Source organism: Hyperolius riggenbachi, chromosome 4 (assembly GCF_040937935.1).
Source record: "Hyperolius riggenbachi isolate aHypRig1 chromosome 4, aHypRig1.pri, whole genome shotgun sequence".
NCBI lineage: Eukaryota > Metazoa > Chordata > Amphibia > Anura > Hyperoliidae > Hyperolius > Hyperolius riggenbachi.
In genome coordinates, this window is record NC_090649.1 from 304,855,898 (window position 1) to 304,882,537 (window position 26,640).

The 26,640-nt window shown below is 46.7% G+C and overlaps 1 protein-coding gene across 1 annotated transcript in view; it reads right to left on the bottom strand.

Annotated features, from left to right (window-relative positions):
• The window catches only part of SLC2A12 (solute carrier family 2 member 12), a 154,367-nt gene that overhangs the window by 14,666 nt on the left and 113,061 nt on the right, over nucleotides 1-26,640 (bottom strand). The window contains exons 2-4 of the mRNA XM_068279488.1: nucleotides 20,884-22,212; nucleotides 18,028-18,150; nucleotides 14,418-14,550 (exon numbers count right to left, since the gene is read on the bottom strand). Of these exons, the coding sequence (XP_068135589.1) occupies nucleotides 14,418-14,550; nucleotides 18,028-18,150; nucleotides 20,884-22,212 (1,585 nt within the window). The remainder of the gene's footprint in view (nucleotides 1-14,417; nucleotides 14,551-18,027; nucleotides 18,151-20,883; nucleotides 22,213-26,640) is intronic.

Consider the following 26,640-nt stretch of genomic DNA (forward strand, 5'->3'; position numbering starts at 1 on the left):
CAGATGCACTCTGAACATCGCACCAGATGCACTCTGAACATTGCATGCATCTCACCAGATGCACTCTGAACATTGCATGCATCGCACCAGATGCACTCTGAACATCGCACCAGATGCACTCTGAACATCGCACCAGATGCACTCTGAACATTGCATGCATCGCACCAGATGCACTCTGAACATCACATGTGTCACAAGAGCCCTGGTGGTCAGACCGCAAATGGCCTTCCAAACGGTGCCAGCGCACGGATTGTGCGAACTCTGGTCGCAGTCACTGCGCAGGAACTGTTGGGACAAACCGCAGACAAACTAGAAGGGAGCCTGTGAGATATGGGTAATTACAACCTACACACGATTCCAGGGTATCTGCCACCACCACTGGTATGGGCCAGTGGACCCGATTTACTGACTGACTGGTCCTGCGAATAAAAACGGTTAAAACACGCTATATTCTGTCTAGCCAACAACAAACAATAGTAACGTCTCTTCAGAGGTCTGGTTCAGTTGTGTGCGTGCTGAATAGTAGGGTAGCTAGAACAACAACTGACGATAGCGTCGGTTTATTGAAAGCAATATAAATAATTAATATATACAGACAATTATTAAAATCAACAATTATTAAAACAGTAATAGCCAGTATGAAAAATAAAAGGGAGAAAATACTTAGGGTTTGTGGAAATATGTCCTTTTGTGGGAAAATCATCAAGTCCAAGCAAAACGGTTTCAAGTTCGCAAAGTTCTTTGTTCCAGAGATGAACTCAAAGTTCAGCAAGATTTAAAATCCACACAACATGGAGGATGTCCTTTGTTCAGTTCCGGCAAGATGGCCACCACTCGTTCCTCACGGTGGCCGTGTGTTCAGGAAGATGGGAAATGGAGGAATAATTTGCCCGGGCAGCTCATTCACTTTTAATGGAGCTGAGTTCAGAGGCGGGCTTCCAGAGTCGGCCCCCAGGCCAGACTATGGTAATCACATCTGGGGCAGGGGCCTCCACAAGCTCTCATAACCCTGACACTTCTCTAGACAGACCTGCGCGGCCGGCACACAAATAATAATTACATATTCTCGATCCCCAGAACCTACCGATTAATATGATATCAAACTTGGGCATGTTTGCATGCCCGGTTAAAAAACGGTGGAATTCCCAGAGTTCTGGTTATGCCAGTGGCCCAAATTTAATATCAAAATACTCACAAGATCCGGACCAGCAGAATGATATAACTTTCACATTTCTCACCTGAACGGTATTGCTTAAACATGCTCAAAATCCTAAACTCCATGCTTTCTTATTCTGCCTATATGGCTCCGGCCAGTCTAGAGCAAAGCAGGTTTTTGAATAGCCCCCTGCTGTGAGCTCATCCTGTCTTTTCCCAAAAGGCAGAGTGGGCTCTTTGCTGGCTAATTAACATCTAGGTGTCACCTGGTTCCCAGAACAGAAAGGGGAGTTAATGCCTCCAGGTTATTCTGCCTTCCACAGGGAATATGTCCAAGCTAATTAACACCTCCCCCCAGGCTTTCACTCAGCCAAGACAAATCCCCCAGCTGTTCCTAGGCAGAGGGATACTGCACATCAAATCTTGGTTTAACGATCTGCATCGCTAACCGACTGCAATCGCGTTTTGGCCGACTGGGCGTCGCCCGGCGTCACACCTCCCCCTCCTGACGCTGTGTAGGGGGGTGTCACCAAGACATCCTCCGTAGCAGCCATTGGCGCTGTTGGGTCTTGTTCCCCCTGACACCGGGACAGCCCATCAGCATTCCGGGGTCGGCTGCCCGCTTCGTGTCGGCCAACCTGGCTGACGGGTCTCGAGCTGCCGGCACGGCAGGAAAACCCATTGGCGCCTGTGGCTCGGTTCCCCTGGACAGGTCGCGGTCTGCTACCCTCAGGTTTGACCCGACCTGGACCGTTCTGGACAGGGCGTTTGCGCCACTGTGGTCGGATGTGGTGTCTGCCAGGACTGCTGACAACGGGCAGTGGTTTGGGTAGGTCAACAGCCAGCCCACGCAGAGGTTCCCTGCGAAATGGCTGTGGACCTAAGGGAACCCCGCGGGAATCCCTGGACCTCCCCCGCTCCTGACAGACGGCACATTGGCTACATCCCTGTTCATCCCGGGCCAATGAAACTGTTTCCGAATACAGGCAAGTGTCCTGCGGACACCTGAGTGCCCTGTCAGAGGATTAGCATGTGCGGATTTCAGCACATGTCCCCTGAACGCACTCGGGACCACAAGCCATTTGGTATTCGCATGTGATCTACCTGTAGGGGGCTGTACAGACTCGCTGTACAGTCTCCCACCTTCCCAGTACACCTTGAAAGCGGCCCCGTCTGCGAGGGGCTCAGCGGCTTGCTGCCTGAGCACCTCCAGGTTTGGGTCGCTTTGTAGTGCTGCTGTGAGGACGCTGTCAGTTTCAGCCAACTTGCTCATGTCACACGAGGCCAGCGGCCGAAAGGTCTCATCCCTGCGGTCAGAAGAGGGGGAACCCCCTCCACCTGTTCTGAGCTCGGGTTCTGAGCGGTACAGCTGCGCGGTACTGCTAGCACAGGTACACCTTCAGAAGGGCACCGACGGGCATTACTCAAATCATCGTTGCATGCATTAATGACATTGACAGGTATAGACATTTTTTCATTACAGACAGGTTGTACAGTAAACTCAGGTACAGTTACATCATCATCACAACAGACAGTCTGTACATAAAACTCAGGTGCCTTTGAAGCAGGCACTATTGAACCGGGTACCCTTGAACTGGGCACATCCAACCCACCTCCCCCTGGTGCTCCCCCAAGTGTATAAAGTACCTGGTGGTGGGTGGAGAGTCTGTCTCCTTCCGTGAGCGACAAGGCTGTCGTGGCAGGTTCGTAGTAGGACACAAGCTTGCCCAAATCAGTCCCCAGCAACACAGGGACTGGGAGATCCTTCACAACCCCAACAACCCTTTCTTGGACCCCTCCTCCCCAATCTAGCTTCATGCTCGCGTGGGCTATGTGAAAAAGGGTGCCCTCTACTCCAGTAAGGGCAAGGGATCGGCTGGAGCTGATGCTCTCCTTTGGCACAAGGTGTGAGTGAACTAACGTGATGTCAGCTCCGGTGTCCCGGAATCCGGTGACAACTTTGTCGTTCACTCTAACAAGTTGCTGCTGGTCGGTTCGGTCGCGGATTTCTTTTCCGCGGGCAAACAGGACAAAATCTGATGATCCAGGCTGTGGTTCGCTGGCTGGTTGCCTCTGCTGTGGGTGAGCTACAGGTGCTGCAGGTGCTGGTGGTGTCTGTCTCCACTCCGGACAGTCGACTTTCATGTGTCCGGGCTGGCGGCAGTAGTGACAGGTGACCTCTCCAGGGGCTGCAGGCCTGGGTGCAGCAGCTGCGCTGAGTGGCCTCTGTGGCTGATGGCTCACAGGGGCAGGAGAGTCTGCCGAGGTATTGGACTGACCTCCCCTCCAGCTGGATGGTGCGGTTCTGCGTGCATCAGGCACCCGGGTAGTCGCAAAAGTCTCAGCGAGGTCTGCAGCGACAGTTGCTGACGCCGGCTTGCGCTCTAGCACAAATTGTTGTACATCAGCAGGGCAAATGTTCAGAAATTGTTCTAGGACTATCAAGTCCTCCAGGACATCATAAGACCCTTTGGTGAGGCCTAGAGTCCACTGGCGGAGTGTGGTGAGCAAGCTGCTGACCACATCTCGGTACGAATCAGAAGACTTTTTCTTCCAGGCCCTGAACTTTTTCCGATAGGCTTCTGGCGTCAGCTGGTACTTAGTAATGAAGCGTCTTTTATAGCAGCATAATCATTATCCTTCTCCGCAGGCAATTCTGCGAAAGCATCAAGCACTTTGTAGCGCAGCAAAGGTGTCAGATGTCTGGCCCACTGGTCTTGGGACAGACGATACTGACGGCACGCTTTTTCAAAAGATCACAAAAACAAGTCAATGTCTGTGTCTTTTTCAATAGTAGCAAATTTAAATTTTGCACTTACGGGTGATGCTCCTTCCGCAGGGAGGCTGGGCGGCGAACTCCGGCTGGCCTGTTGAACTTTTGCCAGGTTAAGCTTATGCTGTCGTTGCCGTTCCTGTTCCTCTCGTGCCTCTGCAGATTGGCGCTCCAACTGCGCTTGCATGTACTGCAGGTACTTGTCCAGGTCAGTCTCCATCAGCTTTCGTAATGCCTGCTGTATTACCGGGTCAGTACAAACGGACAGTCCAGTACTGGCCGTTTCCGGGCGAGTACTTCCAGAAACTCTGGGATTGGGGTCCACACTGACAGCCTCCTGCGTAGCCGTTAGTGCAGGGCCCTCAGGATGCACAACCTCTGTACGGTCAGGATTCTCAGTCTCTGGTTCCCCTCGATTGTCAGATGGGCTGGTATCCACTCCAGCGGACACTCCCGGCTCCCGCAGCTGCTGGGTATCCCATTGAAACAATTCCGTTACCAGGTCCTGTTGTTCCTTGCGGCCGACATCAATGCCTCTCTCTTGGCAAAGATTTTGCAGGTCCGCCAGGCACATTTTCTTGTAGTTCCCGGACATTTCCACGCCAAATAAAATACAACTTTTTTGGGGAGGGGTATTAGCTACACAGTCTCTCTGTATAGATAAAAAATATACTGCCTTCCAGCTACACCAACGAATTAGTTCATTTCTTGATAGCGCTAGCGCTATCTTAGATACTTTTCAGCACAACACAGGTCCCAACCGCTGCCTAACACTGTCACAAGAGCCCTGGTGGTCAGACCGCAAATGGCCTTCCAAACGGTGCCAGCGCACGGATCGTGCGAACTCTGGTCGCAGTCACTGCGCAGGAACCGTTGGGACAAACCGCAGACAAACCAGAAGGGAGCCTGTGAGATATGGGTAATTACAACCTACACACGATTCCAGGGTATCTGCCACTACCACTGGTATGGGCTAGTGGACCCGATTTACTGACTGACTGGTCCCACGAATAAAAACGGTTAAAACACGCTGTATTCTGTCTAGCCAACAACAAACAATAGTAACGTCTCTTCAGAGGTCTGGTTCAGTTGTGTGCGTGCTGAATAGTAGGGTAGCTAGAACAACAACTGACGATAGTGTCGGTTTATTGAAAGCAATATAAATAATTAATATATACAGACAATTATTAAAATCAACAATTATTAAAACAGTAATAGCCAGTATGAAAGATAAAAGGGAGAAAATACTTAGGGTTTGTGGAAATATGTCCTTTTGTGGGAAAATCATCAAGTCTAAGCAAAACGGTTTCAAGTTCACAAAGTTCTTTGTTCCAGAGATGAACTCAAAGTTCAGCAAGATTTAAAATCCACACAACATGGAGGATGTCCTTTGTTCAGTTCCGGCAAGATGGCCACCACTCGTTCCTCACGGTGGCCGTGTGTTCAGGAAGATGGGAAATGGAGGAATAATTTGCCCGGGCAGCTCATTCACTTTTAATGGAGCTGAGTTCAGAGGTGGGCTTCCAGAGTCGGCCCCCAGGCCAGACTATGGTAATCACATCTGGGGCAGGGGCCTCCACAAGCCCTCATAACCCTGACACTTCTCTAGACAGACCTGCGTGGCCGGCACACAAATAATAATTACATATTCTCGATCCCCAGAACCTACCGATTAATATGATATCAAATTTGGGCATGTTTGCATTAAAAAACGGTGGAATTCCCAGAGTTCTGGTTATGCCAGTGGCCCAAATTCAATATCAAAATACTCACAAGATCCGGACCAGCAGAATGATATAACTTTCACATTTCTCACCTGAACTGTATTGCTTAAACATGCTCAAAATCCTAAACTCCATGCTTTCTTATTCTGCCTATATGGCTCCGGCTAGTCTAGAGCAAAGCAGGTTTTTGAATAGCCCCCTGCTGTGAGCTCATCCTGTCTTTTCCCAAAAGGCAGAGTGGGCTCTTTGCTGGCTAATTAACATCTAGGTGTCACCTGGTTCCCAGAACAGAAAGGGGAGTTAATGCCTCCAGGTTATTCTGCCTTTCACAGGGAATATGTCCAAGCTAATTAACACCTCCCCCCAGGCTTTCACTCAGCCAAGACAAATCCCCCAGCTGTTCCTAGGCAGAGGGATACTACACATCAAATCTTGGTTTAACGATCTGCGTCGCTAACCGACCGCAATCGCGTTTTGGCCGACTGGGCGTCGCCCGGCGTCACAACATGCATCGCACCAGATGCACTCTGAACATCGCACCAGATGCACTCTGCGCATCGCATGCATCGCACCAGATGCACTCTGAACATTGTATGCATCGCACCAGATGCACTCTGAACATCGCATGCATCGCACCAGATGCACTCTGAACATTGCACCAGATGCACTCTGAACATCACACCAGATGCACTCTGAACATCACACCAGATGCACTCTGAACATTGCATGCATCGCACCAGATGCTCTCTAAACATCACATGCATCGCACCAGATGCACTCTGAACATCGCATGCATTGCACCAGATGCACGCTGAACATCGCATGCATCGCACCAGATGCACGCTGAACATCGCATGCATCGCACCAGATGCACGCTGAACATCGTATGCATCGCACCAGATGCACTCTGAACATCGCACCAGATGAACTCTGAACATCGCACCACATGCACTCTGAACATTGTATGCATCGCACCAGATGCACTCTGAACATCGCATGCATCGCACCAGATGCACTCTGAACATCGCACCAGATGCACTCTGAACATCGCACCGGATGCACTCTGAACATTGCATGCATCGCACCAGATGCACTCTGAACATCGCACCAGATGCACTCTGAACATTGCATGCATTGCACCAGATGCACTCTGAACATCACATGCATCGCACCAGATGCACTCTGAACATCGCACCAGATGCACTCTGAACATCGCATGCATCGCACCAGATGCACTCTGAACATTGCATGCATCGCACCAGATGCACTCTGAACATCACATGCATCGCACCAGATGCACTCTGAACATTGCATGCATTGCACCAGATGCACTCTGAACATCACATGCATCGCACCAGATGCACTCTGAACATCGCACCAGATGCACTCTGAACATTGCATGCATTGCACCAGATGCACTCTGAACATCACATGCATCGCACCAGATGCACTCTGAACATCACATGCATCGCACCAGATGCACTCTGAACATCGCACCAGATGCACTCTGAACATTGCATGCATCGCACCAGATGCACTCTGAACATCACATGCATTGCACCAGATGCACTCTGAACATTGCATGCATTGCACCAGATGCACTCTGAACATCACATGCATCACACCAGATGCACTCTGAACATCGCACCAGATGCACTCTGAACATTGCATGCATCGCACCAGATGCACTCTGAACATTGCATGCATCCCACCAGATGCACTCTGAACATTGCATGCATCGCACCAGATGCACTCTGAACATCACATACATCGCACCAGATGCACTCTGAACATCGCACCAGATGCACTCTGAACATCGCATGCATCACACCAGATGCACTCTGAACATCGCATGCATCGCACCAGATGCACTCTGAACATCGCACCAGATGCACTCTGAACATCGCACCAGATGCACTCTGAACATCGCACCAGATGAACTCTGAATATCGCACCAGATGCTCTCTGAACATCGCATGCATCGCACCAGATGCACTCTGAACATCGCACCAGATGCACTCTGAACATTGCATGCATCTCACCAGATGCACTCTGAACATTGCATGCATCGCACCAGATGCACTCTGAACATCGCACCAGATGCACTCTGAACATCGCACCAGATGCACTCTGAACATTGCATGCATCGCACCAGATGCACTCTGAACATCACATGTGTCACAAGAGCCCTGGTGGTCAGACCGCAAATGGCCTTCCAAACGGTGCCAGCGCACGGATTGTGCGAACTCTGGTCGCAGTCACTGCGCAGGAACTGTTGGGACAAACCGCAGACAAACTAGAAGGGAGCCTGTGAGATATGGGTAATTACAACCTACACACGATTCCAGGGTATCTGCCACCACCACTGGTATGGGCCAGTGGACCCGATTTACTGACTGACTGGTCCTGCGAATAAAAACGGTTAAAACACACTATATTCTGTCTAGCCAACAACAAACAATAGTAACGTCTCTTCAGAGGTCTGGTTCAGTTGTGTGCGTGCTGAATAGTAGGGTAGCTAGAACAACAACTGACGATAGCGTCGGTTTATTGAAAGCAATATAAATAATTAATATATACAGACAATTATTAAAACCAACAATTATTAAAACAGTAATAGCCAGTATGAAAAATAAAAGGGAGAAAATACTTAGGGTTTGTGGAAATATGTCCTTTTGTGGGAAAATCATCAAGTCCAAGCAAAACGGTTTCAAGTTCGCAAAGTTCTTTGTTCCAGAGATGAACTCAAAGTTCAGCAAGATTTAAAATCCACACAACATGGAGGATGTCCTTTGTTCAGTTCCGGCAAGATGGCCACCACTCGTTCCTCACGGTGGCCGTGTGTTCAGGAAGATGGGAAATGGAGGAATAATTTGCCCGGGCAGCTCATTCACTTTTAATGGAGCTGAGTTCAGAGGCGGGCTTCCAGAGTCGGCCCCCAGGCCAGACTATGGTAATCACATCTGGGGCAGGGGCCTCCACAAGCTCTCATAACCCTGACACTTCTCTAGACAGACCTGCGCGGCCGGCACACACATAATAATTACGTATTCTCGATCCCCAGAACCTACCGATTAATATGATATCAAACTTGGGCATGTTTGCATGCCCGGTTAAAAAACGGTGGAATTCCCAGAGTTCTGGTTATGCCAGTGGCCCAAATTTAATATCAAAATACTCACAAGATCCGGACCAGCAGAATGATATAACTTTCACATTTCTCACCTGAACGGTATTGCTTAAACATGCTCAAAATCCTAAACTCCATGCTTTCTTATTCTGCCTATATGGCTCCGGCCAGTCTAGAGCAAAGCAGGTTTTTGAATAGCCCCCTGCTGTGAGCTCATCCTGTCTTTTCCCAAAAGGCAGAGTGGGCTCTTTGCTGGCTAATTATCATCTAGGTGTCACCTGGTTCCCAGAACAGAAAGGGGAGTTAATGCCTCCAGGTTATTCTGCCTTCCACAGGGAATATGTCCAAGCTAATTAACACCTCCCCCCAGGCTTTCACTCAGCCAAGACAAATCCCCCAGCTGTTCCTAGGCAGAGGGATACTGCACATCAAATCTTGGTTTAACGATCTGCATCGCTAACCGACTGCAATCGCGTTTTGGCCGACTGGGCGTCGCCCGGCGTCACACCTCCCCCTCCTGACGCTGTGTAGGGGGGTGTCACCAAGACATCCTCCGTAGCAGCCATTGGCGCTGTTGGGTCTTGTTCCCCCTGACACCGGGACAGCCCATCAGCATTCCGGGGTCGGCTGCCCGCTTCGTGTCGGCCAACCTGGCTGACGGGTCTCGAGCTGTCGGCACGGCAGGAAAACCCATTGGCGCCTGTGGCTCGGTTCCCCTGGACAGGTCGCGGTCTGCTACCCTCAGGTTTGACCCGACCTGGACCGTTCTGGACAGGGCGTTTGCGCCACTGTGGTCGGATGTGGTGTCTGCCAGGACTGCTGACAACGGGCAGTGGTTTGGGTAGGTCAACAGCCAGCCCACGCAGAGGTTCCCTGCGAAATGGCTGTGGACCTAAGGGAACCCCGCGGGAATCCCTGGACCTCCCCCGCTCCTGACAGACGGCACATTGGCTACATCCCTGTTCATCCCGGGCCAATGAAACTGTTTCCGAATACAGGCAAGTGTCCTGCGGACACCTGAGTGCCCTGTCAGAGGATTAGCATGTGCGGATTTCAGCACATGTCCCCTGAACGCACTCGGGACCACAAGCCATTTGGTATTCGCATGTGATCTACCTGTAGGGGGCTGTACAGACTCGCTGTACAGTCTCCCACCTTCCCAGTACACCTTGAAAGCGGCCCCGTCTGCGAGGGGCTCAGCGGCTTGCTGCCTGAGCACCTCCAGGTTTGGGTCGCTTTGTAGTGCTGCTGTGAGGACGCTGTCAGTTTCAGCCAACTTGCTCATGTCACACGAGGCCAGCGGCCGAAAGGTCTCATCCCTGCGGTCAGAAGAGGGGGAACCCCCTCCACCTGTTCTGAGCTCGGGTTCTGAGCGGTACAGCTGCGCGGTACTGCTAGCACAGGTACACCTTCAGAAGGGCACCGACGGGCATTACTCAAATCATCGTTGCATGCATTAATGACATTGACAGGTATAGACATTTTTTCATTACAGACAGGTTGTACAGTAAACTCAGGTACAGTTACATCATCATCACAACAGACAGTCTGTACATAAAACTCAGGTGCCTTTGAAGCAGGCACTATTGAACCGGGTACCCTTGAACTGGGCACATCCAACCCACCTCCCCCTGGTGCTCCCCCAAGTGTATAAAGTACCTGGTGGTGGGTGGAGAGTCTGTCTCCTTCCGTGAGCGACAAGGCTGTCGTGGCAGGTTCGTAGTAGGACACAAGCTTGCCCAAATCAGTCCCCAGCAACACAGGGACTGGGAGATCCTTCACAACCCCAACAACCCTTTCTTGGACCCCTCCTCCCCAATCCAGCTTCATGCTCGCGTGGGCTATGTGAAAAAGGGTGCCCTCTACTCCAGTAAGGGCAAGGGATCGGCTGGAGCTGATGCTCTCCTTTGGCACAAGGTGTGAGTGAACTAACGTGATGTCAGCTCCGGTGTCCCGGAATCCGGTGACAACTTTGTCGTTCACTCTAACAAGTTGCTGCTGGTCGGTTCGGTCGCGGATTTCTTTTCCGCGGGCAAACAGGACAAAATCTGATGATCCAGGCTGTGGTTTGCTGGCTGGTTGCCTCTGCTGTGGGTGAGCTACAGGTGCTGCAGGTGCTGGTGGTGTCTGTCTCCACTCCGGACAGTCGACTTTCATGTGTCCGGGCTGGCGGCAGTAGTGACAGGTGACCTCTCCAGGGGCTGCAGGCCTGGGTGCAGCAGCTGCGCTGAGTGGCCTCTGTGGCTGATGGCTCACAGGGGCAGGAGAGTCTGCCGAGGTATTGGACTGACCTCCCCTCCAGCTGGATGGTGCGGTTCTGCGTGCATCAGGCACCCGGGTAGTCGCAAAAGTCTCAGCGAGGTCTGCAGCGACAGTTGCTGACGCCGGCTTGCGCTCTAGCACAAATTGTTGTACATCAGCAGGGCAAATGTTCAGAAATTGTTCTAGGACTATCAAGTCCTCCAGGACATCATAAGACCCTTTGGTGAGGCCTAGAGTCCACTGGCGGAGTGTGGTGAGCAAGCTGCTGACCACATCTCGGTACGAATCAGAAGACTTTTTCTTCCAGGCCCTGAACTTTTTCCGATAGGCTTCTGGCGTCAGCTGGTACTTAGTAATGATAGCGTCTTTTATAGCAGCATAATCATTATCCTTCTCCGCAGGCAATTCTGTGAAAGCATCAAGCGCTTTGTAGCGCAGCAAAGGTGTCAGATGTCTGGCCCACTGGTCTTGGGACAGACGATACTGACGGCACGCTTTTTCAAAAGATCGCAAAAACAAGTCAATGTCTGTGTCTTTTTCAATAGTAGCAAATTTAAATTTTGCACTTACGGGTGATGCTCCTTCCGCAGGGAGGCTGGGCGGCGAACTCCGGCTGGCCTGTTGAACTTTTGCCAGGTTAAGCTTATGCTGTCGTTGCCGTTCCTGTTCCTCTCGTGCCTCTGCAGATTGGCGCTCCAACTGCGCTTGCATGTACTGCAGGTACTTGTCCAGGTCAGTCTCCATCAGCTTTCGTAATGCCAGCTGTATTACCGGGTCAGTACAAACGGACAGTCCAGTACTGGCCGTTTCCGGGCGAGTACTTCCAGAAACTCTGGGATTGGGGTCCACACTGACAGCCTCCTGCGTAGCCGTTAGTGCAGGGCCCTCAGGATGCACAACCTCTGTACGGTCAGGATTCTCAGTCTCTGGTTCCCCTCGATTGTCAGATGGGCTGGTATCCACTCCAGCGGACACTCCCGGCTCCCGCAGCTGCTGGGTATCCCATTGAAACAATTCCGTTACCAGGTCCTGTTGTTCCTTGCGGCCGACATCAATGCCTCTCTCTTGGCAAAGATTTTGCAGGTCCGCCAGGCACATTTTCTTGTAGTTCCCGGACATTTCCACGCCAAATAAAATACAACTTTTTTGGGGAGGGGTATTAGCTACACAGTCTCTCTGTATAGATAAAAAATATACTGCCTTCCAGCTACACCAACGAATTAGTTCATTTCTTGATAGCGCTAGCGCTATCTTAGATACTTTTCAGCACAACACAGGTCCCAACTGCTGCCTAACACTGTCACAAGAGCCCTGGTGGTCAGACCGCAAATGGCCTTCCAAACGGTGCCAGCGCACGGATCGTGCGAACTCTGGTCGCAGTCACTGCGCAGGAACCGTTGGGACAAACCGCAGACAAACCAGAAGGGAGCCTGTGAGATATGGGTAATTACAACCTACACACGATTCCAGGGTATCTGCCACTACCACTGGTATGGGCTAGTGGACCCGATTTACTGACTGACTGGTCCCACGAATAAAAACGGTTAAAACACGCTGTATTCTGTCTAGCCAACAACAAACAATAGTAACGTCTCTTCAGAGGTCTGGTTCAGTTGTGTGCGTGCTGAATAGTAGGGTAGCTAGAACAACAACTGACGATAGTGTCGGTTTATTGAAAGCAATATAAATAATTAATATATACAGACAATTATTAAAATCAACAATTATTAAAACAGTAATAGCCAGTATGAAAGATAAAAGGGAGAAAATACTTAGGGTTTGTGGAAATATGTCCTTTTGTGGGAAAATCATCAAGTCTAAGCAAAACGGTTTCAAGTTCACAAAGTTCTTTGTTCCAGAGATGAACTCAAAGTTCAGCAAGATTTAAAATCCACACAACATGGAGGATGTCCTTTGTTCAGTTCCGGCAAGATGGCCACCACTCGTTCCTCACGGTGGCCGTGTGTTCAGGAAGATGGGAAATGGAGGAATAATTTGCCCGGGCAGCTCATTCACTTTTAATGGAGCTGAGTTCAGAGGTGGGCTTCCAGAGTCGGCCCCCAGGCCAGACTATGGTAATCACATCTGGGGAAGGGGCCTCCACAAGCCCTCATAACCCTGACACTTCTCTAGACAGACCTGCGTGGCCGGCACACAAATAATAATTACATATTCTCGATCCCCAGAACCTACCGATTAATATGATATCAAATTTGGGCATGTTTGCATTAAAAAACGGTGGAATTCCCAGAGTTCTGGTTATGCCAGTGGCCCAAATTTAATATCAAAATACTCACAAGATCCGGACCAGCAGAATGATATAACTTTCACATTTCTCACCTGAACTGTATTGCTTAAACATGCTCAAAATCCTAAACTCCATGCTTTCTTATTCTGCCTATATGGCTCCGGCTAGTCTAGAGCAAAGCAGGTTTTTGAATAGCCCCCTGCTGTGAGCTCATCCTGTCTTTTCCCAAAAGGCAGAGTGGGCTCTTTGCTGGCTAATTAACATCTAGGTGTCACCTGGTTCCCAGAACAGAAAGGGGAGTTAATGCCTCCAGGTTATTCTGCCTTTCACAGGGAATATGTCCAAGCTAATTAACACCTCCCCCCAGGCTTTCACTCAGCCAAGACAAATCCCCCAGCTGTTCCTAGGCAGAGGGATACTACACATCAAATCTTGGTTTAACGATCTGCGTCGCTAACCGACCGCAATCGCGTTTTGGCCGACTGGGCGTCGCCCGGCGTCACAACATGCATCGCACCAGATGCACTCTGAACATCGCACCAGATGCACTCTGCGCATCGCATGCATCGCACCAGATGCACTCTGAACATTGTATGCATCGCACCAGATGCACTCTGAACATCGCATGCATCGCACCAGATGCACTCTGAACATTGCACCAGATGCACTCTGAACATCACACCAGATGCACTCTGAACATCACACCAGATGCACTCTGAACATTGCATGCATCGCACCAGATGCTCTCTAAACATCACATGCATCGCACCAGATGCACTCTGAACATCGCATGCATCGCACCAGATGCACGCTGAACATCGCATGCATCGCACCAGATGCACGCTGAACATCGCATGCATCGCACCAGATGCACGCTGAACATCGCATGCATCGCACCAGATGCACGCTGAACATCGCATGCATCGCACCAGATGCACTCTGAACATCGCATGCATCACACCAGATGCACTCTGAACATGGCATAGAGCATTGCAGTGCATTACTGCACACTAAATCATCTCCGTTACTGTCCCACTGCAAAGCCTAAGACAATTTCTAAAAATTGTGTTGTCACTAAACAAAAAAAAAGGCAGTTCTGCTAAAATAGTGGACAGATTCACCTACCTATTTGCCAGGTCCGCAGATATTTCCTCCAGTGACCGTCCCTTTGTATTAGGGACAAATATTATAACAAACACCAGAGATATTATACTCATGACAGCATAAAAGGCGATCATCCATGGCAAGCCAATTCTCTCTGTTTATTTAAGGGAGAGAGAGACAGAAAAGCACTTATTATTTATTTATTATTTATTTATAAAGCGCCAACATATTACGCAACGCTGGACAATAAATAGGACTTAACCACTTTCCCCCCGCCCGTACGAATTTCTCCGTCCCTTTTTCCATCCTTTAACCCCCAGGGATGGAGAAATCCGTACTTTCCGCGCTCCCGCCGCTGCCCGCGCTCCCGCGCGTAAACCCGCCGCTAGTAAACACGCCGCTGACCGCTCGCCCGGAGATCAATGAACGGGAAAATCCATTCCCGTTCGTTGATCTAAGCCCCGCATTGATCCGCTGCTCTCTGATGAGCAGCGCGATCATTGTGAAAAGATACACACTTACCCAGCCTCCAAGTACTTCCTCCAAGCTTCCGGAAGGACGCTTGGACGTCGCATTAAAACAAAAAGTTACTGTGGCCATCTTGTGGCCAAATAGTAAAACTACACCCTACACATTTTTCACATACAAATAAATTACTTTTACACAAAAAATTAACTCATTACCTCCCACACTCCCAATTTTTTTTTTTTTTTTTTGTAATTAAAAAAAAAATAAAAAAATGTACAATAAAAAAAATACATAAATAGTTACCTTAGGGACTGAACTTTTTAAATATTTATGTCAGGAGGGTACAACACTGTTACTTTATAAACTATGGGCTTGTAATTAGGGATGGACGCAAAACTGAAAAAAATGCACCTTTATTTCCAAATAAAATATTGGCGCCAAACATTGTGATAGGGACATAATTTAAATGGTTTTATAACCGGGACCAAAGGGCAAATACATTTCATGGGTTTTAATTACAGTAGCATGCATTAATTAAAAACTATAATGGCCGAAAACTGAAAAATAATTATTTTTTTCCCCGATTTTTCCTATTATCCCATTAAAACACATTTAGAATAAAATAATTCTTGGCATAATGTCCCACCTAAGGAAAGCCTAATTAGTGGTGGAAAAAACAAGATATAGATCGTTTAATTGTGATAAGTAATGATAAAGTTATAGACGAATGAATGGAAGGAGCGCTGAAAGGTGAAAATTGCTCTGGTGGTCAGGGGGTAAACCCCCTCAGTGGTGAAGTAGTTAAACATATTTAAAAAATATAAATGAATAAATGCTTAGATCCAGTATTCAGGAATTGTGACCAGTGTTTAAAGTGGCAATGCATCATTCTCTACTTTAGCACCAGCAGACTCTGCCCCCTTAGGGACCAGAGACTGCTGGTACGGTAAAATGGCGCTTGCTAATGAATCGCTGCAGCATGGACTTACCTCTCTCTCTAGCCTCTGACGCGACTTCCTGTATAAACAGGAAGTCGCGTCAGACACTAGAGGGAGAAACGTCCACGATGGAGGGCACGAAAGGTATGTATCTGCCGCTGCCCACCGCTGCACACACAATCGTATTGATGCTGGAGGGGAGAGCCCTAGGTGAGGGAGGGGGAGGACTGTCCCCCCTCCCCGCCGAAGTGCAGCATGGCTTTCCCCTCATGCTGCGACCCCTCCAGCCCCCCAAAATGGCCCCGAGCAGGCCCCAAGGGGCAGGGGCTGCAGGCTCTATTGTTACGCCAGTAGCTATATTCACGTTGAACGTAGCGGAGCTGCATTATAAAGTCTTATAATGCAGCTTACCACAATGCTAATCCTATGGGACGTTCACAGGGTGACGTTAGCGTCGCATTGTAATGTTTAGCGTTATGGTAACACACTGCTGCAGTGCGTTACCTCTAAATGCACACATTACCAGGTACAGGAAAGCATACTTTTCTTTGCCTGTATGCTTTACTGTATCTACTGTATGCGACGGTAATGCAGAATTAATGTGCGTTACTACCTTTTTTTTGTGTTGTGTTATAATGCTGTGTTGCGAGTTTAACGTCGCATTACACCGCACCGTCCCACTGTGAATATGCCCTCAGATTCCCTTTATTGCCGGTCACCAGAAATGATGCAGATTTTCTTTGAATTTGCATGCAGAGGGGGCTAATCAAACGCAGCATCATGTAGTGTGAGGACACACCTAAGGGCATGAGCCCACTAACGCAGTTGTGTGCAGTTGTGTCCGCTTTTCAGCATCTATAACATTGATGTGTTGCTGAAAAGCGGACACAACTGCACACAACTGCGTTAGTGAGCTCAGGCCCTAAGGAACTGAAATTACATCCACACTACGCAAGAAATGCTGAAACAGGCCTCGTGATTTTCACTCACTTTCTTTCTATTTTAATTTCATATAAACTATGTATTAGAAGGTTAAATTAGAGTGAATCTTATGAAAGGGAAATTCCAGTTGTGTTACAAGAAAAATACAAGTGCTGCACGGTTGTTTTGCAATTTGATATTGTTAAAAATGATCCTACAGTGAGCTAAGAGTTTCCAAAACTGACAGAAATTTCAAACTGTAGCCTTTACTTTCTGTATTTAGGAGTACAGTTGTCATAACACTGTCCAGAAACAGGGCTGACTCAAGCCGCAATGATCAAAATTACCATGCCCCCTTCCAGCAAATTCACCCCCAGGACCCCCAAGCCAGCTACCATCGCCCACCCCAGATTCCCCCCACTGCCCCCTCAACTTTACTGTGCTCCCCAGGACCCCTGCACTGTTTTTGTGAGCATAGCAACTCACCTGTCCTGGCGTGCTGCTCCAGTCCATGCGCTTTCTTCTTCATCCACACTGGCTGCCTCTTCTCCATGACCTGGCACAGGTTATTGTGCAATGACATACCACGGGTCATGGAAAAGAGGCAGCCCGGGAAGATGAAAACAGGAGGGATAAGGCAATTTATCAGTACGTACGCCACTGACATAGCACAGGTTGCGCAATTGGCAACCTGCACTACGCTGGTGGTGTAAGTACCAGTAAAATTGCTGTGCAGCTGAGAAAAGTACCATATTTTTTGGACTATAAGACGCTCCTGACCATAAGACGCACCTAGGTTTAGAAGACAAAAACCAGGGGGAAAAATATATACTAAACCTGGTGCATCCATGGTGAAGGCTCATCTTGTAGATTATGCTCTCTTTGTACCTCATGCCCCCATGTACCTCTTGTGTCTCCCTGTGTCCTCCTCTGTCCCCCTAGTGTCCTCCTGTGCCCCCCATGTCTCTGCCTCTGTCCTCCTCTATGCCCCTTTGTGTCCCCCTGTGTCCTCCTCTGCATGGGCACAGTACAGGGAATCCCCAACATTGCGGCGGGTTGGAGGTTTGCATCGGCAGGTGTTCACAAGTCAGGAACTCCCTGCATTTGGACTATAAGACGCAGTGCCTTTTTTCCTCCACTATTGGGGGAGAAAAAGTGAGTCTTATAGTCCAAAAAATACAGTAATCAATTATTTTAAATACCCACAATGACCATCTCACCAGAGCATAGATCTAATTCTAGTGAATGTAAAGACATTAAAATAGAATACATTTAATCAAAACCAAGCCAAATACCACTCTTACCAGTGAGTGTAAGAAAGGTCATTGATATGAGGAGGTTCATGCCCCAGTTCATGCTGCTAGTTATTGCAAAGGCCCGACCTTTAATTCCTGCAGGAAAGATCTCACTCTGGACTAACCAAGCCACTAGAACACAGAAAAATATGACAGGTCACAAAGACATCACCGCCAGGACAATAGGCAGCATTAAAGGAATACTATCGATGTATGCATTTATTTTTAAATGCTGTATGTTGTAGCACACATTAGGACAAGTACTAGGAGCAATTTGATTCCTCACACAGCTGTTCCTCTCAGCTGTAAAATCCTCCGTCAGTTTTGGCGTCAGTGTTGGATACAAAATGTATCTAAATACTGGGCTCCCAGAGGGCTAGACCATGTCTTTGCATAGGGGAGTTGCTATCAGCTCCTCAGTTTATAGTTTAATTATCACCTTGCTGAAAGAATGTTATTGATATGGTGGTAAGGGGTTAAAGATTCTAGCAATGTGTGTTTATTATCTTTTGCTTCTCTTGACTGATAAAGATACTAATAATGCTAATTGCAGACAGTGGTCTGCCCCTCTCAGCAGCTTGTAAAGTGGATGCAGCCTGGAGTGAATCACCTCAAGCAGGCAGCCAGTCTGAGTGTAAACACAGACTAGTTTGTTATATTCCAGCAATATTCCAGCTCATTTAGTTACCTGTTACCACCTCAGATCAGCCTATTTCTCCTCATGTCTGCTGCATGCTGTGAGTGACACAGTGAAATATATTTGTGAGCTGTGTGACAGAGTAACCAAGCAGCTCAGGGTGACCCAAACTACTATGAGCTGTGTGAGAAATTAATTTTTAAGCAGGGATAGCGAGAGCGAGACCTGGGTGAATAAATAAAGTGCCCCTAGCACTAGTGGTAATGTGTACACTAATATAGAGTATTAAAAAAAAGTCGTTTCAATCGATAGTATTCCTTTAAGTAAATTGTACCGCATAAGGTAGGTACTGTTTTTTGAGGTAACACAACTTTTGGTATTTTTAGTTAGTAAATGACTTTAGTAATGCTATAAATAGCTTATTTACTCCATTTATTAAGCTATATTCATCTCAGTTATAACTGGATTTTTTTTGTGGGGTTTTAGCTCGGGTTAAAGCGGACCCAAACCAAACATTTTTTTAATTAAAAATATTTAGTTGCACCACTCTGACACATACAAAGATAAATAAACACGCCTTCAAACCTATGATCATTTCAGTGCATGCTTTTCACCCTTCTCTTTTCATAGCTAGGATTATACTGGGGGCAGCCATTAGCAATTCCTCCATTGCCAGACACCATCTACTCCACTAGTTTGCCGGAAAAATCCCGGCAATTTGAAAGGAAGGGAGGGGTTCCTCCAATAAATGTAAAATATTTTATATTTGTCATCATGCAGCTGAAAAAAAGCTGCTATTTATTATTATAATTTAGAAAATAGATTTTATTTCTGAAATCTTGTATTTTTAATTTGGGTCCACTTTAATAAATCTTCCCCAAAGTGCAGTTGTAATCTCTCCACAAATGCCGAATACATGTTGTGGCACCGTCGCATGAATTGGGCGGTGGGTGGTGCTGCTAAAATATATGAGCATACCCTCCCCTACCAGTGCCTAAAAAGAAACCCTCACCTAATGCCTAGCCCAAATTGCCCTATAAGTACCTAAAACTACAACCACTAGTTGTAGCTGATTGACTACATCTGCATCTGGCGCCTGTATGTTTTAATCCATTAGCAGCCTTAATAGAGTAATCTCATTTGAGATAAGTGCACTGCTTTTGACCTTGGTCAGCAGAACTTGTGCTGTAAATTCTTGGAATGCTTTGATCTCATTTTATATAGAAACTGAAAGCAGAAGACCTCTATTATTTTCTCACACTGCCCCCTAGTGACAAGTGGTCATAAATATACAGTACTAATTTAAAGCAAGTATAACATTTAAAAAAATGTGCTAAAATAAATTGACCTGGATCACTTGCAAGTCTCTAAATAAATTGGCTGCTAAAGGGTTAAGGTTATGTTTAGGCTTATTTTTATTGCCCAAATGTATATAAAATGTAACAGGCTATAAAAAAAATTCAGACCTGTATACAGTTTATATGGCACTGATTTTCTTCAGGTAATGACAACTGTTCATGTCAGCTGACCTGAATTTTTATTTTTATCAGGAAAATATTACAAATGAGAAACTGATAATTGTTTGTGGAGCCACCTGCAGTTCTGAATGACAAGTATAGGAAGCACAAGAAGGAGTCTGATTCACTGCTGAGCAGTAAACATTAGATAGTTCCACAGAAACAACAGGGCTTGTTTATCAGTCACCATTTCTGGAGAGTTAGCTTCTGTGATTTTGGAGACAAGCTTTCTGCATCAGGACAGCAAGGCACAAAGTGAGGAATGTGGCACGATTACGCTACAGACCTGGGGGCAGGCTACTAAATTGGAAGTTGGGCTGTGAAGGAGGCAACCCAAGCTCCAGAAAAAATGCCATGGTATTATTGCAGAATGGGGCGGGGCCTTCACCTTACATGACGTGGGTGGAGAGGGAGTGAGTAAAGGAAATTGTGGCTATTGTAATTCATCATAACATATAAAGTTAGTGTCCCTGACACTAATATTAACCTACACTGGAGGTCCACTTAAATCAAACACCTGATCTACATGATTGTTTAGAGTCAGATTAGCAGCACAGCCAGGCAATTTGCATTATTTTTATGGAATAAATATTGCAGCCTCCATATTTCTTTCACTTCAGTTTTCCTTTAAATTAATAGAACAATTATGCTAAAAAGACAGTATACAATCACTTGATAATTCGAAAGGGACAGAAAGCAAAATCCACTTACTTGGCCCCAAACCTATTGAAAACGCAGCTATATAGATGAGTAGGCTGGATAAGTACAACCACTTCATGAATACAGGGACCTCCTGAGTTTGATTTGCAATAGGAGTTCCTTCAGAGAAGGTTGGTCCTGTCTGAGTAGTCCCTTGGTCCACTGTTCTCTCACTTTGTGAAGCATTGAGGAAAGATGCCATGTTTGATGATAAATGGCTGAACTCTTTCCAGACAGACTCGTTCCCATTGATTACTTTGCCTAGATCATAAAAATTGGAATCCTCCAAGGTTTGGTTTAGAAGGGAATTGGTTTTACAAATATTATTAAAGTTGACATCAATGTTGATGCTTATAAATCCCATTGTAACCAATGATGCTGCCATGATAGCAGACCCGATACAAAGGAAAGCCTTACTTCCTATTCTGTCCACAAAAAACGTTGCTGGAATAGTACTGATCACTTTGACAACTCCGATTCCTGTTGATGCCAGGCTTGCCGCTTCATTGCTGTGGTAACCAACTGACTTCAGCACAGTGGAAGCATAAAATAAGATATTAGGTTGTCCTGTTATTTGAACAAAGAAGCTGAGAGCTACGCCTATTAAAAGACGTGCTCTCATGTTGTCCCTTGAACAAAATAAGTCCCAAAAGGTATACTGATACTCTGCTTTTATGGAGGATTTGATAGCTAGAAGTTCTTCATTGATCTTTGATGTTCCTCTTAGTTTCTGAAGAACTTTTTCAGCAACCTCATCATGACCTTTCATGATTAAAAAACGAGGACTAGGTGGGAGAAAGTACATAGCAAATGCTTGTAGAGCAGCAAGGGGAATTATGATTCCAAACATGTACTGCCAACCATTAGTAACAGTGGCAAAAATATAGTTTGAAATATAGGCCATCAATATGCCAACAACAATCATAAGTTCATTTAGAGATACCAGCATACCTCTTCTATGATGAGGTGCAATCTCTGCAATATAGACACAGGTTGCAATGGAAGACAGTGATATGGAAATGCCAATGATGACACGTCCTGCAATAAGGCTTTCATAGCATACCACAGTGATCAAAAGCAAATTGGCAAGACCAAGCAGACAAGATGTAATTATGATTGCAATTCTTCGTCCATAATGGTCTATGAGGAATCCTCCAGCAAGTGAGGCTAAAAGGGCTCCAATCAGTAATGCCCCCACAACAAGTTCTTGCTGACGACAAGTAAGTTCCAACAGGCCGTGCAGCTGCAGAAGTGCTCCAGAGATAATGCCCAGCTCATATCCCACCAGCAGTCCACTTATTGCAGCTATGATGGATGAAAGTGCAATAAAGATTCCACACCCTAAAGTAACAGGAAATAAAATGAATGAGTAACATTCGCCTCCAGCCATGTACAATGTATTTAAAAACACATATATTATTTAATAACCAGTGCAGAAGCTAGAGATTGATAAAGTGGAAGGGGGGAGCATTACTGAATTCCTCTGACTATAGGGGATATTAAATGTGCAGGTAGTGTAAGGCAATGTACCAGTACTTACACTACTGACATAACAGGTTATACAGTTGGAAACCTGCATACGCCAGTGGTGAAAGTACCGGTAAGATTGCTGTGTGCTAATTTTACCATCTGTCAGTGAATACCCTCTTGTCTGCTGAGCATACAATTTTTCACATTTATTACATTCTTGTTTTAAGGCACAAACCCCAAGGTAGAGTTCTCAATTTAGGTGTTGTTTACTCTGCAGTAGACCATACACTACAGAGAATGTAAATAGACCATACACTACAGAGAATGTAAATAGACCTTACCATCTTACTTCAGTCAAGTTCTCTTTATGGAGGAGGATATTCATTAAAAGATGGTAACCGTCTTTTAGAGAATAGCCCCCCATAGACACAACCTGTGAAGGGGTTTGTGCCTAAATCCAGTTGTCCTCTCCCTTTGGAGTATTGTACCCTATAAGGCAATTTAAATGTCCCACAAGGTGCTTGAACCCCTATAACTACACAATTAGGCAAAACCACATAAGAATCACGTAGCTGCACCGCAGAATCCAGCTAATCCGTTTCTGTGGTGTGGCTACCTGATTCTTATGTCGTTATGTAGCATTCATATGGCTTTAGATAAATACACACACACACACACACACACACACACACACACACACACACACATATGTGTATATGTATGTATGAATGTATATGTGTGCACACACACGCACACATACACACACACACACACACACACACACACACACACACACACACACACACACACACACACACACACACACACACACACACTAATGTGTGTATGTATGTATGAATGTATATGTCTCTCTCTTTCTCTCTCTCTCTCTCTCTCTCTCTCTCTCTCTATATATATATATATATATATATATATATATAATATGTTACAGTATACTACAAGTTTTTATTACATAGTGAATTGTCTGAACTTCAGTCTCGGATTCTCACAGTTTCTCAGCATGTGACAGGCAGCTCCCTTCCTCCGTCAGCCTCACAAACTGCTTGACACAGACAAGCTGTCTGTGAGAAATAAACAAAGCACAGAGGCCTGGTGCACACCAAAAACCACTAGCAGATCCGCAAAATGCTAGCAGATTTTGAAACGCTTTTTCTTATTTTTCTGTAGCGTTTCAGCTAGCATTTTGCAGTTTTGTGAAGCATTTTTGGTGTAGTAGATTTCATGTATTGTTACAGTAAAGCTGTTACTGAACAGCTACTGTAACAAAAACTGCCTGGCAAACCACTCTGAAGTGCCGTTTTTCAGAGCGGTTTGCGTTTTTCCTATACTTAACATTGAGACAGAAACGCCTCCGCAATCCAAAATCTGCAGCAGCCCGGGAGTATGCGTTTCTGCAAAACGCCTCCCGCTCTGGTGTGCACCAGCCCATTGAAATACATTACCCAAGCGTATCCGCAGCCGCAAGCGGATCGCAAAACGCAGCAGAACCGCTCTGGTGTGCACTAGGCCAGAGAGCCTGTAGGGGGCATGTATAACAAATACAACAGAGGTAGCCCATTCCTCCCTGGGTCGACAAAGCTTGACAAAGAAAAGAAGATTAGATGAATTACAGAAGAACAACTAGAAAAGGCTGCAGTAATTGAGACCACATTAGAACAGGTATAGGAACTTATAGGATAGAAGAAGCAAGGCTGAAAATTTTGTTTAAGAATAAGGTATTTATGTACATACAGTATATTGTATGGGATTTAATACAAGATACTGGCATTCTAAACATAGAGATACAGACATACTCTTGAGTTGCAGAGAATAACACTGTGGGCCTGATTCACAAAGCGGTGCAAAGTGTTTGCACGCCTGCAAAAATCCCGCGGGCAAAGTTTTGTGCGTGCAATTGCGCGGCGCACGGTGCAGTGAACGCGATGCGCCCATTAAACCCTATGGGCACTGCGCGCTGAATTGTGCGAGACTTTGCACGCGATAAAGAGCACAAAGCGGTGCTAACTCAGCGGTGCAAAGGTTATCACGCCTAAAGTCTTTTAGGCGTGATAACTGAGTTATCACCGCTTTGTGAATCAGGCCCTGTGTCTTGCTGTCAGGCCTAGCATTAAATAGTGTGCGTTCCATCTGCGTATAGGCTTTTGCATTCACACATTGCCATTGTGCTTACAGATTTTGTTCACTTTGAATCCCAAAGACAGTGCCCTGGAACCCCCTTGCAATGTGTCTGTGCACAGTGTGAAAATACATAAAGGCTAGGAGCACACTTGTCCGTCAGATTTCTGTGTGCGTTTTTTACATGCATTTTCTGCACACCATGTGGGTTTGTGCGAGGAAAAAAGTACACATTCTTTTGACAGCAGCTCATGTAATTGATAGCAAAAACACAGACAGTGCTGCACTGCTGTTCTTTTTTCTGCTTTGAAAAATGCATTTGAGGCCTGGGACCCACTAGCAGCACTTTTCTAAGCGCTAGTGATTTGAAAAGCTCTTGCTAATGTAACGCTATGGTTTTTGGTTTTTTTTTAAAAAAGAAACTCAAACCTAGAATTGAACTTTATCCCAATCAGTAGCTGATACCCCCTTTTACATGAGAAAAATAATGCTTTTCACAAACAGACCATCAGGGGGCGCTGTATGACTGATTTTGTGCTAAAACCCCTCCCACAAGAAGCTCTGGGACCGCGGTACTCTGGGCAAACTGCCACAATGTAACAATGTTCACAGACAGGAATTAGCTGTTTACAGCTGTCTCTAACAGCCAAAACAGCTAGGAGCAGATAACCTGCCCACAGTAAAAATGTCACCATGTAATCAATGTCAGAATGTAAATCGGGGAGAGGAAAGATTTTACAATGAGCAAACACTGACTAAATCATTTATACATAATTATGGTAAAAAATGAAGCACTTTTGTCACAGGAGCCCTAGTGGCTGACCGCACTTAGCCTTCTAAACGGTGCCAGCGCACAGATCGTGCGAACTCTGGTCGCAGTCAATGCGCAGGAACCGTTAAGAATTAGCCGCAGACAACTCAGAAGGGAGCCTGTGAGACACGGGTAATTACAATGTCACCTACTGGTTCAGAGTAAACTGCCACCACCGCGGTTACCATGGGACCGTGGAGCCCACTAACTGACTGACTAGTCCTGCGAATAAAACGGTTAAACACACGGTATTCTGTCTAGCCAACAACAAACAAACAGTAGCGTATCTTCAGAGACCTGGGATCAGTTCTGTGTGTGTGCTGATAAGCAGGGTAGCGGATAGTGAATGACTTGGAGAAAGTCGTTTATTCACGCAATATAAATAATTAATATATACAGACAATTATTAAAATCACAATTATTAAGACAGTAATAGCCAGTATAAAAAATAAAGGAAGGGAGAAAAATACTTAGTTCCTGGAAAGATGTCCTTTTTGTGGGAAAACAGAGTTCTGGGTTTCAATTTGAGTTCAGAGTTCAGACCAGGTGGATGCCAGCATATCCTCAAGCTGGCATCTGATGAGTTCAAGATGTTTCAGTGTGGAGGACACTGAGTTTGGGTCCTCTCCCATTCTTATGCCCCTGCTTCAGTAGGAGGGAGTGAGGGCGGGGAGCCATACACCCCCTTAGAAGATGAGATGAGCCCTCCCCTTGTCCAGGGGGCTAGAAATCATATCTACCCATATATGGGCTCTATCTCACAGAACCATACAGGTCAGGGCAGATTTATTAACATTTTCAGGTCTGTCTCGATTTACCCAGCGCCCTGATACCAGACATGAGGGGTGGGACCCCTGTGGTATCATCAGGGCATTTTCAAACTGCCTAACTGGCAGTCCTTACCTCAGAATGTTCTGAAACTTCCTCAGAACCAGCACCGGGGCTCATGCTACACTTCCCCCACGTTTGGCGAAGCTGCCATCTCAGGAACCCCAGAAATATGACAGATCTGGGAAGTTATGGATTATGCTATGAGACTCAGCAGCTAGAACACATCCTGAATAAACCTAACAGCTGACTTCCCTTTGATCTTTACCAGTGAGCAAGGTGTCAAGACCTCCCGGAGATTTGTAGCCTGCCTGGCTGCACCTAGGCATCCTGATCACCCCTTGGTTAATTAACATCTACATGAGATCAGCTAGGTGTCACCTTATACCTGATGGATGGGCCATCCGCACAGCTTGAAGCCAGGGACTCTCTGGGCCCAGGCTCATTAGCATATCAAAAGAGCCATCCAGCCTTTAGGATGGTGCTCTCTCTGCTAAGAAAAGGACTTCAGCTGCCCCTTCACA